This window comes from Eucalyptus grandis, chromosome 8 (assembly GCF_016545825.1).
Source record: "Eucalyptus grandis isolate ANBG69807.140 chromosome 8, ASM1654582v1, whole genome shotgun sequence".
Lineage (NCBI taxonomy): Eukaryota > Viridiplantae > Streptophyta > Magnoliopsida > Myrtales > Myrtaceae > Eucalyptus > Eucalyptus grandis.
The window spans coordinates 3,988,127-4,004,703 of NC_052619.1; the positions used below are offsets into that span (position 1 = coordinate 3,988,127).

The following is a 16,577-nucleotide window of genomic DNA, read 5'->3' on the forward strand; positions in this document are numbered from 1 at the left end:
TGAGTCATTCGATTAAGCCTAAAAATTTAAGTAGAGTCGACACTTTCGCTCTCTAAAAAATGTGTGATAATCTATGCATTACTTGATGAGGTCAAAGATAAAAGACAATATAAGAAACATGCTGCATTTGATCGTTCGAACATTTTTACATCAAATTCAATAAGGACAAAATATGATAATAAATTGCCGGACATAACACGAATATAGACACTTTGAATTGAGTTTCCATCTTCTCCGATTGCGCAGTCGAGGTCGCCATGTTTGCACAACCGCTACTTGGTTGAGTCCAGTTTAGTTTTCCACTTGTAACCCAGCGTCACTAACGATTGCAAACCACCGTGATGTCGGCAGCACAATCAACAATAAGGAAAGGGAACTTGTGCTGATGGCACCATGCTCGCCACATGCATTTTCTCTCTCCCGAAGTGCCTCTGCTTAGATCGAGTCGAGCCGCCACTCCTCGATCCTCACAGCCGTCGCTGCCGCCCCATCACAGTTATCGACCTCGCCCCAACGCCCATCGCCGCCGCTGTCGACCTTTTACAAACTTTCGAATTACATCGATTTCAAGCGATACATCGCACACTCAAGCATCTAAAAATAAAATAAAAAATTACATGTGAAAAGATCATACCTAACCATACCCAACATAATCTATGTTCTTGCGATCTAATCTTCTTTTCCAATGACATTTTAGGACATGACAAAAAAAAAAAAAAAAAAAAAAGAGGCTCCCCGCCACGTGCATAGTGCTCCTCATCCTGCCTTGGCAGCCGCTATAAAAGGGGAGGAAGATGACTGAGAGGGACTGATATCTCTCCTCTCTTTCTCTTTCTCTCTCCACATTGCTCGCGGCGGGAAACCGACCAATTTGCGCAGAGCGCTCCCTCCTCAAATTCTCTCTTTCAAAAACCCTAACCCCCGAATTGCCCTCCTCGATTCCTCCCCTCGCTCGCATCGATTCAGGCTCGCGCGCAGCAGAGAGAGAGGGGAAGAGAGAGTTCGCATTCTCAGAGAATCGAGGGAGAGGGGAAAACCCACTTCGATTCTGTGGGGAATTGGGTTTTCTGGGGAGGTAGCTGTCCCTCTTCCGTGGCTTATGGCATTTCCGACCCGACAATCGGAAGCCACGGAAGAGGATACCAACGTGGACGCCCACACGGCCACCCCAGTCCGGTACGTGTCGCTGGACGAAGTTTACTCCGCCACGACCCCCTGCCTGACCGCCAGGGGATCGTCTGGCACCATGTCAAAGAAGATTAAGGCCCGCAAACTTCCCTCCGTCACCGACCAGGCGGAGGGCCCCGAAGTTGTCGAGATGGACAGGGGCGATGACCCCTTATATAATGGGGACAGCAAGGGAGACGACGGGGGCGCTCGTGCTTTTCGCAGGCGTCCCCGCGTAGGAAACGTGCCGCTCGTCCACGTGTACTCGCGGCGCACTAAGCGACCCGTATGCGGTGCGGATCGCCCTCATTGTTTGATATACTGATCGCTCGCGCGGAAGCCGCATTGGGATTGCCCATTAAGGCGGAATTTGGCGAGGATATGGAAATGGGGGAGGGCATGGACGAGGGCATTAATTGCTCTAAATCTGCAGCCGAAGTCACGCCTCGCAAGAAGAGGAAATGTCGGGGTGGCGAGCTCGCAAAACTGGGAGTGAGCTCGAGTGACCTGCACGACATGACTGGCCCTCGGTTGAGAGAGAACCGAAGGCCTAATGGCAACACTTACTGTGACCGGCGGAAGAGGAGGAAGCGTGACTCTAGTGTTAGAGACAACATTAGAGGTTTGCCCACAAAGAAAAGATGGGTGAGGTTAGTTAATCAAATTTTGCCCTCTATGAGATTAGGTTTTCAAATATGATTCGATGACGTGTTGGGAGTGTTTTTCGGAGTTTGCATCTTAGGTTATTTAGTTGGGTACTTACTACAGATATATTGTTATTATCTTGGTCAAATTTGTTGATGGGTTAAGGTTTTGGCATGACTAGGTTGTCCTATGATGATGCTGATCCCAAAATCTTCGTCGGTTTGCAATGCAAGGTGAGTATCTCCTTTCACCTTGCAATTAAAGCAAATGGCCTGTAATTCAACTAATTAGATGTTCCATTTGCAAATTTTATTAACTAAGCATGTGGGTCGCAGGTTTTTTGGCCATTGGATGCAGATTGGTACACGGGCAGTATTCTGGGTTACGATCCAGATACAAACAAACATAATGTAGGTTCACTACAGTTCCTGTAAAAAAAGTTGTCAAATCACTAGCCTCTGGATTGTGGCACAGAATAGACATTTTTTGATAAGAGTTGAACAACATGCAGGTAAAGTATGAGGATGGAGATAAGGAAGATATAGCTCTGGCAAATGAGAAGATCAAATTTTACTTGTCTCCCAATGAGATGCAGCAGATGAACCTGAAATACAGCATTAAAAGTATGGATTCTGATGCATGTGATTATGAAGAGATGGTTGTGTTAGCTGCCAGCTTAGATGATTGCCAAGAGCCTGAACCTGGGGATATCGTGTGGGCTAAGCTCACTGGTTCGTGCATATTTGTTCTCTTCTTTTAATTCTGTTCTGTGTGCTTATGCTCTTCTGGTACAATAGAAAGTTTAGGTTTGCATGAGACTGTATTCATGTACCTTTGCCGTTTTTCTATTTGATGGATGTTGATTTACTAGTTGGCTTATAAACCAATCATATGACTTTTCTGACAGGTCATGCGATGTGGCCTGGGCTTGTTGTGGATGATTCCCACATAAGTGCTCAGGGGATTTCAAATAAAACTTCTGTTGGCAGATCAGTTTCTGTTCAATTTTTCGGTACCCATGATTTTGCAAGGTTTGGAATTTTGTTTTCTTGAGGAATATTTTTTCAGTGTCAGATACATATTATTTTGCTCACTGACTTGTCTGTCTGTTACTCTGATTTTGCTATTATTCAGGATTAAAACAAAGCAGATTATTTCCTTTCTGAGAGGACTTCTTTCTTCTTTGCACTTGAAATGCAAGAAACCTCGCTTTGTTAGAGCTTTGGAAGAAGCAAAAACGTGAGTTATTCTTGAAATCTTCTAGGTGAAATGTTGCACTTGCAGCGGTATATCTGAAGTTTTGGTTGATCCCGTCATGAGATGTTTGAGTTTTGGACATGATTGTTGTTGCTGTGGAGATTTTTGGTTGCAATGTTAAATAGAGAAGACAGATTACAGGGTTGTTTGACTGTTGTTGCTATACATGCATGCGTGGATGCATCCATACATCCATTCATACATACATAGTGTTTGTGTTTCTCCAACACAAAAAGAAGGAAGATAAGTTGGTTAAATAAATAAATTAATTTGGACATCTGTTGCTTTTCATTCAATAAGTCAGACTAATCTTAGAGTGTCTTGATGAAAAAGTGTTTATTCTGTAAAACTAATTGAGAAACTCTTTCCCTCTAGTTTTTTTTTTTTTTTTAAATAATCATGATACCAGAAATTGGGAAATTTAAGGTGCTTTGGTCAAATTATTTGATTTGGTTTTGACTGGACTTGATGCCATGGGATGAGGCTTAAATTTGGTTGGCACAATTCTGGCGCTAACTAAGCTGTTTTGCTCCAATCAGATATCTGAGTGAACAAAGACTTCCAAGAAGAATGCTTCTGCTGCAGAGTGGCCGTACTACTGATGATTGTGTAAGTGCTAGTGATGAAGATGGAGAGAGTGGAGATTCGGCTGAAGACTGCATGGGCAATGAAAATAGCCAAAGAAAACTGGAGGGCCTTGGGACCCTTCCATATGTACTGGGAGATCTGCAAGTAATTAGCCTTGGTAATTGCCTCTGCTTCTGCCAACATGTTCGGGTTCCTACTCGAGTGTACTTCTATATTATGGAGCATGGCTCACGATAGATGTAGAGTAATGGATACTGCCACTGCTTCTGACGACATGTTTGGGTTCCTAGTCAAGTGTACTTCTATACTATGAAGCATGACTTGCGATAGATGTAGAGTAATGGATAATGTTGTGGAGTGAATGCATAAAAGTTCAAATGGGCAATGTTTCCTGCCAATTAATTTAATCATAGCTGGATGAACTAATAAGTGGGGGAAATAACAAAAACACACCTCACTTTTGACCTAATGACCACCTACATACCTCTACTTTTGCAAAAACCACTTGCGTATCTCTAAACAAAACCCTACATTGAAAAGACCAAGTTGTTTCACCTTGCAAACTCATTTTAGCATTTTGCTTAGGGTTTGGATAGTTTGGTTTTTGATTGATTTTTCAGTGTTTTGGGGGTGAGTGTGAGAATTTAGGATTTGGGGACAGGCTGTCTTGGAAAGAAAATTGCATTTATATAAATAGGGACACCAGAATAATTGTGAAGGTGCAAAGTGATATCCTTAGATAATAAGTGGTAATTTAGTTAAAGGTGAGCTATGTTTTTGGTATTTTACCAAATTTTTATTATCCTTGGGGATAGGGTCATACATAGTACTCACAAGCTTTTACAATGATTATTCAGGCAAGATCGTGAGGGACTCTGAATTCTTTCAAGATGGAAAGTACATCTGGCCAGAAGGATATACTGCCATGAGGCAGTTTACTTCAATTAAGGGTAACATAATTATTTATCATCTAACATTGTTGGTCAGGCTACTCTGAGGCTGCTTAGGTTCTTCATCCTCTAACACCTTTCTGAAAATGACAAGAATTGACTTTTACGTTTAAAGAAATGTACCTTTTCATAAGAAAACCATAAAGTGTCACCGAGTGAGCTATTGATGATAAAGTAGAATTCTAGTTTGCGTATGATGATTCAATTGAGTATATAGAAAGATGATTTTTGCTTTAGTTTCCTACCTTTAGGATATGTAAAAGTTGTCTCGTTGACTAATGGAGACTAATGGGCACTTCTTCTTCAAGATGTCAAAATTATTGTGGGTTATCAACAACCCCATCATTGAAAGTTTTTGAAGAACATTCAGTTGATTGAAAGTGTCCCAAAAATTGGATGACCAAAAAAAGAGGAACAGGGTGACGAGTTGAAAGGGAATCCATTGAATTTGCCCTTACTTTGATTGAATTTAACTACTGCTTATTCATATTCTCTTTGAATTGTTCAGATCCAAGGGCTCGTGCTTCGTATAAAATGGAGGTGTTGAGAGACCCAGAATTGAAGACCCGACCTCTATTTAGAGTATCTTTAGATAGTGGAGAGCAGGTACATTGTATTGGATAAACTTGATTTTGAATTTCATTTTAAAGTTCTCTATTTGAAAGGAAATAGTACATCCTATGACTTAGTGTTTTTGGCTTTCAATATTCTATCATCTTGAGCTTGAATTTGCTCGAGAGTATAGCATAGGCATATCGTGCACACATCTGCAGCTGTATGAAGAATTAATGCTGTCTCTGATCTTAGTTAGATTCTGAAATCCATAGAACAAAAGTTGGTCAGTATTGACCCTGATATTTATGCTGCGACAATAGCTTAGATTCCTCTTCTCTGGCATAGTTAACACTTTTATAGAGTATGTTTTCAAATTCTCTGTTGTAACCAATGAGAGGCTTGGAAATGTCTTGTCAAGGTTTACTTTGATACGATAGACCCAATAGATAAATGATTAGCAAATGATCGCCCCTTTCTTTTTTTTTTAATGACTAGTTGTTGGTTTGATGATTTACTGTCCTCATGGGAGCTCTTTAGTTAACCATGTTCCTTTGACTACATCCTAGGGTGAGGTTATAGAACTTCTATCTGGTCAGCCCTTGAACCAAAGTTATCAAAGTTTACTGAACTTCTCTGCCAGAGAGATACTTGGCTTTTTTCTGCATCACTCATCGAGTCCCTAAACTAAGTTACTTGAATGTGATGATTGACATTGGCATTATGTATTCCAGTTTAAAGGGTCCACACCATCAGCCTGCTGGGATAAGATTTACAAAAGATTAAAGAAGGCATATAGTGGTATGGCTGATGGTGTTATTGCTGAAGCTGGTGTGGAAACGACGTTCAAACATGGTTCACATATGTTTGGTTTCTCTAATCCTAAAGTGGTGAAACTTATACAGGTATGCTGTTCCTCTTCCTAATGACATTATCTATGTTCCCATTTCAACGTTAACATTTTGCTATTCTGGTTGTTAATTCTGTTTGCTTTATTTTGTATCCCAACTTAAACTTGTTTCTGTTTGTATTGACAGTGTTTATCAAAATCCAGACATTTGACCAAGGTCTCCATGAGCAAATTCCCAGTTGGTTATAGACCTGTTCGTGTTGAGTGGAAAGACCTTGACAAATGCAGTGTCTGTCACATGGATGAGGTGAAATTTTGTTTTCTTCATCATGTTAGGCTTTTGCAGCTTAATGGTTATTTGTGTGCTACTTTTGGTTGTTCCTCACTTGACAGTACTAACTATCAATTTAAATATGGTTAATCATTGTCATTATGTGCCTTCTTTTTTGCTGATTAGCTAGTTTGTAGGATCAGGGCTTCTTTTTATGTCAAGCAGATCTATTTAACCCCCCCTTTCATTGTTACTCTATCATTTTAACACAATGGATACTTGGTTTGTTCCTGATAATTGTCTTTAATTTCAGGAGTACGCAAACAATCTTTTCCTCCAGTGTGATAAATGCAGAATGATGGTGAGTACCCAAGTGCACTCTGATCTTTTGGCTAATGTATTATTGCTTGGATGTACATGCAGAAGTTTAATAGTTTGATGCTAGCCCATGTTCCTGTTCCACTTTTCACCTAATTTGTCCATTTGTTATCCTGTGTCGTGATTTGATTTTCTATCCCGTTTCAGCGGAATCTAGATTTTATCACCATCTATTTTCTAATTTTATCAACTTGTTTGTACTATTTGTTTAGGTTCATGCTAAATGCTATGGAGAGTTAGAGCCAGTAGACGGTGTACTATGGTTATGCAATCTATGTCGCCCAGGAGCTCCTGATCCTTTGCCTCCATGTTGTCTTTGCCCAGTTATAGGTACTACTTAGATTTTTGTGCTATATGGTTACTGTTACATGCTAAACTCTGCATTTGACTTTTGTGTAGGGGGTGCAATGAAACCCACAACTGATGGGCGATGGGCTCATTTAGCTTGTGCTATGTGGATACCAGGTTTGTGCTATTTGGATTTTTTTCCCCTTCTCATTATGGTTGATTGGTTGAAATTTTTTTAAAATGAAATTCTTGGTTTCATGCCATATGATCCTTTTTTGCTTTAGAAACTTGCTTGTCCGATGTGAAGAGAATGGAGCCCATTGATGGTATCAGTAGAATTAATAAGGTATCTTTGATTTCTTACATTCATTCATGTTGACCTTTTTAGTGAGTTTCTCATGAGTTATTTTACAAATATAACCAAGTTACAGTCGTTAAGCTAGAGATATTTTCTTGAACTTTTCCTAGGATCGCTGGAAGCTGTTGTGCAGCATCTGTGGCGTACAATATGGCGCCTGTATCCAAGTAAGTTTCCATGTGGATGATTATGTTTATTACTTAAGTTTGGCCTTTAGAATAGTTTACTAGAAGGAAGGAAGTTCTTTGATTAACTTGCATTTCTTCTTTTGATGAGCGCTCACATGAGATAGGCACACATAAGATGCAAATAAAAATCTCTAGTTCTGTCAAATGGGGTGCTTACTCAAAGGAATGTAGGCACCAGTTACTTTTTTTTCTTACAAAGTAATCTTAACTCTTGCAATTAAGCAAAATCAAGTTTGCTAGATTAAGATCCGCTCTCTCTCATTTAAGAAGTAGAAGTCCCACACAATATCTCGATAGACATAACTGCTGAGACTAGCATCATGTTGAAGGTTTAGATCAATTATCTGTCAAAAGATCACATTTGGATTATGCTACAGAAAAAAAAAAAAATAGATGAGAACCTGAAAAGAACAATACTTACAGAGGTGACAGTGATCCAAATGAAATTAATGATGATGGAAATAAGAGTAAAGGTTGTTATTGGGTCGGTGCTTTGGTCATCCAGCACCTATCAGGTCTTATAATTATAATGTTGAGTTGAAATAAAATCTTATTCTTCTCCTAAAGATGACTTACAGAGTGCCTCTTTTGACAGTGCTCAAACAATACTTGTCGAGTAGCATACCATCCACTGTGTGCAAGAGCAGCTGGTCTTTGTGTCGAGGTACTTATGATCTTCCCCTGGAATTCTGGTTATTGTACGTGTTTACTCCATAAGCACCAACTGCTGGCCAGCAAAAGCAAGAATACATTCGGGGCCAAATGCTTGCATGCGTCTCATAAAGTTTTGGTAGATCAATGACTTGTTATCTATCTGTCTCTGTATTTAATAGCTTGAGGATGAGGAAAGACTTCATCTCCTTTCAATAGATGATGAAGATGAAGAACACTGCATTCGTCTTCTCTCTTTCTGCAAGAAGCATAGACAGCCATCTAATGAGCGTCCTGGCTTGGACGAGCATGTCAATCAAATTGAGCGTCAATGTTCTAACTATGACCCACCCTCTAATCCATCTGGATGTGCTCGTTGTGGTAAGTGTAGCTTTCCCTACTCTGCTGTTCCACCAATGGGGCCATGGGTTGGTTAATTGCTCAAGTTGTGTTCTTTTTATGGTAGCTTTCTAGGCATTTAGTTATACGGCATTGCTTTTTTTCCTTTTTTCATCTTTTATTAACCCCTACGCATCAAATGTTGGCAATTGCGTAATGAAAGTCTTTTTTTGGTCGATAAAATTGTTTCCTTTTTTCATGTCTGGCAGAGCCTTACAGCTCTTTTGGGAGAAGAGGACGGAAAGAACCTGAAGCACTTGCTGCTGCATCCTTGAAACGCCTTTTTGTTGAGAACCAGCCTTACTTGGTCGGTGGGTACAGTCAACATTTATTGGCAGGCTTGCCTTCCAATGGAGTTGCTGTCAATAAGTACTCTTCTCGTCTTCACCAATTAAGGTTCCATCAAGTTGATACTTCTGATAGCGTATCTTCTATGGCGGAGAAGTATAAATTCATGAGGCAGACCTTTAAAAGAGATTAGCATTTGGTAAGCAAAATGTTAAAGTGAATTTAGCTATGGCATTCTTTTTTGGTTCTTCCAATACTTGATCTATTCTTCTTTTTTGAAGTTCTTTGTTTAGCTTGTATCATGAGTGCTGACTCACCTTGAGTAAAGAAAAACCAATACCATTAACAAATGCTACAACAGTTGAATATATGTTAGATATATGTATGTATGCACACGCGCGTGCACGCGCGCGCACACACACACACACATCGAATATTGGTATGTTTTAGCTTTCACCTTGAGTAGAGAAAAACCAGTTAAAAAAAAAAAAATAGACTAGAGAGAGGAGATCCTCTTGGAAGGGAGGATAAAGAGAAGTGTGAGAAGGAAGATGCATTTGCAAAGCAATGATAAAATGCTAGGAACAAAGAGATAAGGTAGTTCTGACTGCTTTTGATGCTCCATTTCACCAGTTACCGAGAGTTTTGGAGATTGTTTTTTTAGATTTAGCATGGAAAAATATATAGTTTTGAGTTTCTGCTTGTCATTGTTGGCTCCGTCAAGAGATTTCATCCTCTTTTGCATGATTGCTTAGAATTTTCTCCTATTGTTCTAATTAATTCTATGTCTATGTAGATTTATCAGAAAGAAAAGAAGTCAGCTTGTTGTAACATTTATTATCTTCCCTTTCTGCTGTCATAATTGATCTATTGAGGTTTCCTTTGCGATTTAACTTATTTTCATACATCTCTATGTTGCTGTGTTGTGGGATGATCATTGCTTTAGGTAAATCAGGAATACATGGATTCGGTATCTTCACTAAGCAACCACACAGGGCAGGGGATATGGTATGCAGTTTGTTAATCTGTTTGTAATTCTTTCTTTTATGAACATTTGATTAATGATATTATGCCAATTTGAAATTCCTTATGTAGGTCATTGAGTACTCAGGCGAATTAGTTCGACCTCCTATAGCTGACAGAAGGGAACACTTCATATACAATAAACTGGTGGTGAGTTCTGACATGATGTTGTCACAGTACTGCTTTTGCATCTGATGGATGCTAGTACCAGTCTAAATGAATAGAAAACCAAAGAAAATGGAATGGATGAAGATAAAGATACTTTAACATACTGCTGTCTGCTTTGCTTGCTACTTGGATGGGTGAAAGAATTCGTGTCAAAGTAGCATTGCTCCATAATGTCCTGGGGTGATGTATATTTTATTATCTGTCAAATTTCTAAAGAAAAACAAAACAATCAAATGAACGTCTTGTTGATGATCATCTAGATTGTCTACATGTTGTGACTGTCTTTTCTCATGTTTGGAGAATCAAAATGCATGTCTTAGACATGACTCTGATTGAGTTATTTTGGGCATTGCTAGCATTGTAAAGGATGAGGGGCTGTATGAATTTCTTGAATGAGGGTGCTGTATGATGAAGCTAGAAACTGGAGGTTCTCTGTACATTTTGCTCTGTTTTTGCAACAATGTCATTACACTGTTTATGGTTGTATGTGTGCGTGAATGTTCTGTCCTCTACTTTGAAGGAGAGATCCCTGAACAGGTTTCTGTGCTAATGGTCTTCCAAAAGAAAAAGCAGAGCCTTTCGAGTATGAAATGTCAAGAGTGCTTTTTCCCTGTGTTTGCTAGGATCTTCAATTTTCTGCATTCTGAGCTAAATGATGTCAATTTTGTGTCTTTAGAGTTGAGGTATTCTTTTGGCCAAAAAAAAAAAAAAAAAAAAGGTTAGGTATGCTAATTTTTGGATGTAAATATTAGCTACATACTGTGGCTAGGTGAAATACAGGAGCACACATGGTATAAATGGAAACAGGCACAGTGGAAATGTTGTCAAATTTTTGTTTTTCTGCGAACTTCAATAGTACTCATATTAGCACTCCTTAGAGGTACATCATTGACAGAAAATTCTTTCAGATACAAAAATATATACTGCATTCTGAGAGTAATGGTTCATTTCAGACAGAAGTAAAATGCTTTGGCTCTCTATATTCAGAAAATTCTCTCAGATTCAAAAATGCATGCTGCTTTCTGAGCATAATGGTTCATTGCAGACAGAACTAGAATGCTTTGGCTCTTTGTATTCAGTTCAAGATGCATGTCATGCTACCTTGCTGATTATGTTAACTTAAAGCAACTTGTTCCTGTGTTTGGTGAAGGCATGGTTGATTCTTTGTTGAAAGGCCCTTTGCACGCATTGTCTTGACCTTTCATGACAGGGAAAGCAATTAATCTTTTTTATTGTCTTCCCCATTTTCATGCAGGGTGCTGGGACATACATGTTCCGAATTGATGATGAACGAGTTATTGATGCCACAAGAGCCGGAAGCATTGCTCATCTGATTAATCATTCATGTGAAGTGCGCATTTTTCTTTTATATTGCACTTTCTGCTGCTTTATAATTGGATTGAGCATTATAGTTTGCTTGTTAATATGTGTGAAGTGCTATTTATTTTCCTATAAAAAGAAAGGAAATGGGCTTGAAGAACTTTATTGCTTGATAATAGAGCACCAGGTTTTTTCCTCCCATCTAGGGTGATTGTAGGTCTGGTTATGTTATGGCAGGCTAACCAAAATCATGTCTTAATACTTGTCATGAGTACACTAGCAAGCTTGTGTATTAGTAAGGCTAAGATTGAGGATTGTAGGTGAACTGTGGTGCATCTAGTGTGTCAACATGTTGGTCACTGTCTCTTTATGTGAACAGCTGGTCATATTTTCTACCTCAAGAGAGTATTCTCTCTCTCTCTCTCTCTCTCACACACACACACACACGCACACTAGGACCTGTTCATGCCATAGGATCAATATAAGAATGTTAGGCCATATGTTTGTTCTCCTTGGTACTCTTAGAGAGTACTCTCTCTCTCACACACACAAAACACACGGACCTGTTCATGCCATAGGATCAATATAAGAATGTTATGCCATATGTTTATTCTCCTTGGTACTCTTCTGATTTCATCTGCACTTTACCTTTGTGCAGCCAAACTGTTATTCTAGAGTCATCAGTGTTAACGGTGATGAGCACATAATTATCTTTGCCAAAAGGGATATTGAAAGATGGGAAGAGCTCACCTATGATTATCGGTAATGTGTTTCTTGAATGATCTGCATAAAAATGTTTCCTTCATGTATCTAGTTCTTACAGTGTCTTTTGTTACTGATATTCATTCTATGCATCTCAGGTTTTTCTCAATTGATGAACAATTAGCTTGTTACTGTGGCTTCCCTGGATGTCGTGGGGTTGTCAATGACACTGAAGCGGAAGAGCAAGCAGCAAAGCTCTATGTGCCTCGCAGTGATTTGGTCGAGTGGAAAGGAGATTGAAATGGTATGTCAACTTTTGGAGTGACTTTGGTCTTTGGCAATAAGCCTTCTCTGAGCTTCTCTTTTTCCCCCTTCTAAATGTTAATCCATTGACAGAAGACTAGATACTAATCAACATCTTTTCCCCCTTCTCTCTTCTTGACCTCCATATTGTGGTAGTCTTGTATCCTGTGTGCACTCATCTTGTTCTTGTACTGTTTTCTTTTTGTGCAGCATTTATACCAAATCAGCAGTATCCCTGCTGCTTTGTTTTTTTCTTGAATTTTTTTCCCATGTTGCTGGTCCTGAGTGAAGTCCTATTAAGTGCTTCAGCTTGCATGAAATTATGCAGTCAAATGAGGATGCTCTTTAATATCCATCTCTAAGATACTTGTGTCGGGCCCTACCAAAGATAAATATATGAGATTGCTTACAAAGATGAGACAGATCCCATTTGCACGTCTTGGTCTCTCCTTACCATCAATTGATGCTCTGTGTCTCTGTCCTGTCTAGATTCCTTTTGTTTGCTTGGTCCTATTCACCACAAGATCATGATATTCCCTGGTCTCGGAGGGCTGTTATGGGCAGACTTAATCTTTTTGAGACTAATAGAAATATGATTCAATAATGCCTTTGTGAAGAGGACAAAGCTGGAATTGAAGCTGCATCAGAATTTGCTATGTCATACAGTTGTTCTTTCCTTTGGCTTTCAGACTGTTCTCAGCTTTCTTGTATGAAAGGGGATTAATCTTCTGACAGCCTTCCCTGAGACTCATTCAAGGGGTAGATGACACACTAATTTCAGATCATACTGTCTTGGTTTTTTAGAGTTTCCAATTTTTGGCCTTAATGTGGCACTTTTCATCTGACTATACTTCTGAACGAAGGCCTTAAATTCAAAAGCTCAGGCGCTTAGGGTCTGCACTCCTCTTCTGCTACATGAGTGACTCTACTCACTCTGTTCTCAATTTACCTTGTCTTCCCATTCTGTCAATGGCTTTTGATGCTATCATTACTGTGTATAAATCATTTGTTTGTACATCTTCTAGTTCTTTTGCTGACAACTATATCCCTCTTTCCTTTGTGCAGAAGTTTCTCATTGCCAAAATATGCCCATGAGGCTCATGGAGCGGTTTGCTACCTTTTTCCGGTCTATTGATCTCAGCCTGTCATTTACTGTGGAGGATAGGATATAGTGCTCTTTATAGCCCTTGTCTCATCCTCTACATCATATCTAATTCCTCCTGGTGCCCTCGTCCGTTAGTTCAGCATCTTTTTCCTTAAGCTGTCCTCACTTGGTCACTCAGGATCTCCTAATTGATTCATAAAGACTCAAACTCCAAGCAGAAAATAGAGGCGATAGGATGTTTTGATTCACTATCCACATTCTGTTTTAGCTGCAACCTTCTGCTGGCCTCATTCTCAGGCATCCATTTTTTTTTTTTTTTTTTTTTTTTGGATATGCTCAGGCATCCATTTGACTATGCTTAAAGTTTGTAGAAAGTTTGTAGAATAGTTAATTCAGAGAAGTGTACATATAATACAGTGATCATTTTGTACAGTTGAAGTCAACTTTCTTCATCAATTTCCTTTTCTCTTCTCTTTATTTTAGATCTTTATGAAAATTAGTGGATGCTGGCTTTTTGCTGAAATTGACTATGGATCTGGTTGATTTCCCTTGAAGTCTTAAGTTGGAGTTAGGTGAGGTTGTTAAAGAAGATAAAGATGATTTTGGCATTTGTTTGGTGAAGTTTGGCTTGAAAGAAAAGCATGAGGCTTAAAAGAAGGGATGGGGCTCTCTGGGTCTACTGGCTTTCGGGAAGATTCACTTATTTAGTTTTCAAATGAAAGGTTCATTTGTCTTTAACCTTTGCAAAATGCTTTGCTCCTAATTAATTGAAGAGAGTTGTGCTTTTACTCTCCTATCCTTTCCTGAATGAGACACATTTTTCGTTGATTGAACAATGAGCCATCAGAATGAATTATGTACACCTTTATGCTTTGAGACATAATCTGCAGATTGATTAAGAGACCAGTTTACTTGAGTAACAATGCATAGAATCTGAGCTTAGGCCAGTGCTGGTTGGTTCACAAAATAGTACCTGTCAAACCTGTTGACAAACAGACCCCCTAAAAGCCATATACAATTGGCTTTGCTCTGCCAAACCCATTACAAAGTTTGAGCTAACTCATACATCACACGATCCACTAAATTTTAGTTAAATAATGGATCCATGATCTATCTTGCCACCTTTGTCAGTAATCTTTGGTTAAAAATTCTATAATTTTTCCCTAAAGAATCCACATATTAAAGTGAGGAGTGTAAAACACTAATAATATCATTTGTATTAAATGCATGTCTATCCAATGGTTGTCTTTTAAGATTTGTATTTATAAGAAAATTGGAAAGCTAATAGAAATTCAACCTTAATACCATATTTGAAATGAAAATATCAAATTCAATAGAGAGAAAATTTGTGACAGGATGTAGTTAAATCCTTACCTTTCTCTAGTTGCATTGTCAAGCAAAACATTGGTTCATCGTTGTTATTCAAGGTAAGGACAGTGAACGTGTCACTGGAACAGGGTAGACATATGTCAGTGCTAGAACTTGTTTGGTAGTTTTGGGAGCTTGGAAATTGTGGTGTGTCCTTTAACAGTGGGTGCAAGGTTCCCATTGATAGTATGTACACCTTGGCCATCCTCTTCCTGGCAAAAGCAATATGTCCAAGTTTTTTGCATGGTAAGGAAGTGCCAATGCAAAGAAATTGGAAATGTTAAACCATAACTAATCTTTCTGACATGTAGTTTCTTGCCAAATCTCATAAAATGCAGTAATTGAGAAGCTTTTGTGCAATTTGGTCAAGGGGCAAGTGCTTATTTTGCCAAATGAAAATCTACCTGAAAAACTAAAGTGAAAACGGTTGTTTAATTCCAAAAAGGAATCATAAATTGTGAATTAAAACCTAAATTACAAACAATGTATGTAGCATTCAATTAAACTATAGAAACAAAATTTGCTTCAAAATGTAGTTTTTTTAAGATAAATCCTAAATTTAACGTTGCCACTTACAAATGGAGCAAGTAGTTGAATTTGGTTTACTAAAGTGAATCTCTACATGGGAAAAGAAGAAGAAGAAGAAGCTTTTGTGCCTTCTCTGCTTCCTCAACTTATTCATCTTTTAGTCACTGTACCTAAAATATACTGAGTGGCCTTTAATGTGTGTTTTTTTCCTGCTGGAATGCTCTAGTTATGCCAATTATTAGATCTAGTATGAAACTAAAATTGTCTAAGAAATTGTTATCTCAAATCCATGTAGTTACTGTTGCCTTAATGTTAATTAAAAATCAAATGACTATGTCACTCCCTCATAAATCTTACATAGTCTAATCAACTTAATGATCTAGATGCAAGTCTATTGATTTCATCTATATGGTGCAAGGGATCTAAATTGCTTATACTTGACCTAGTGCAAGCAGGAGGACCTAACTAGTGAATTTTTGCGTAGTGGTTTGTAACCCTTGTTTTCTTGAAGTAGATTATCTCTTGTCCATATGAGAAAAGAGTAAATACCAATGAATGAGGTATTGGAGTAAGATGGCTGGTTCTGGTTGGATTCCGGCTTTGGTTCTCCTGCCTAACGAATCTGAAACTCGTCATTAACCCTATAGTCATGTTTAATTACAGAGAATAGTGGGAAGGAGAGAGACTATTACTGTGTTTTCACTAATGTGAGAGAAGGTGGCAATGAATCAGAAGGAATGAGCATGACTGTTTGAAAAGGTAAATTCTTAAATGGAGGAACATTAGTGGCATGATAACAATTAAATCAAAGGGTGACGTTCCTCTCTTGTACTTTTTTCCTCCTTATCTTTAACAAGTTTGTGGTGAGTTCTTAATTTATTTTCTCATTGTAAAGGTATGATTCTACCATGTTTCAAATTTTTTAGAAACATCCCATCATGATTCTGAGGTGTTCCCAAACACGGTACCTAAGACAGTATTATCATTTCGATTGCTCATTAGTTATTTTGTCCTGCAGTTCCATTATGGTCATATTATTCCAACTAACCAAGAGGAACCTGTAGGTTCTTAAACAAGACTCCAAATTCATCTTTCTACTCGAAACTTGGTCCTAACAGGACAAAGACAATGTAAAATGTAGGATTGCTTGGTGGATGGATGAGAATTTTGATTCTTAGTTGAACATTAGTAAACTAGAATTTTGATTCTTTATCAAACATTATTAAATGA

At 38.5% G+C, this 16,577-nt stretch overlaps 1 protein-coding gene across 1 annotated transcript; it reads left to right on the plus strand.

The window, feature by feature from the left end:
- Positions 1–821: 821 nt before the first annotated feature.
- Positions 822–13,907, plus strand: LOC104456297 (histone-lysine N-methyltransferase ATX2). The gene is given in 26 exon segments (XM_010071062.3): positions 822–1,817; positions 1,994–2,045; positions 2,148–2,222; positions 2,324–2,543; positions 2,720–2,843; positions 2,947–3,051; positions 3,609–3,814; positions 4,515–4,607; positions 5,116–5,213; positions 5,894–6,064; positions 6,197–6,316; positions 6,594–6,641; positions 6,871–6,988; positions 7,058–7,123; positions 7,231–7,292; positions 7,415–7,471; positions 8,088–8,156; positions 8,326–8,524; positions 8,752–9,009; positions 9,012–9,029; positions 9,777–9,838; positions 9,926–10,003; positions 11,277–11,372; positions 12,000–12,103; positions 12,202–12,347; positions 13,412–13,907. Coding segments are annotated over 25 exon segments (3,003 nt in total). The 5' UTR covers positions 822–1,455; the 3' UTR covers positions 12,344–12,347; positions 13,412–13,907.
- The last annotated feature ends 2,670 nt before the right edge of the window (positions 13,908–16,577 follow it).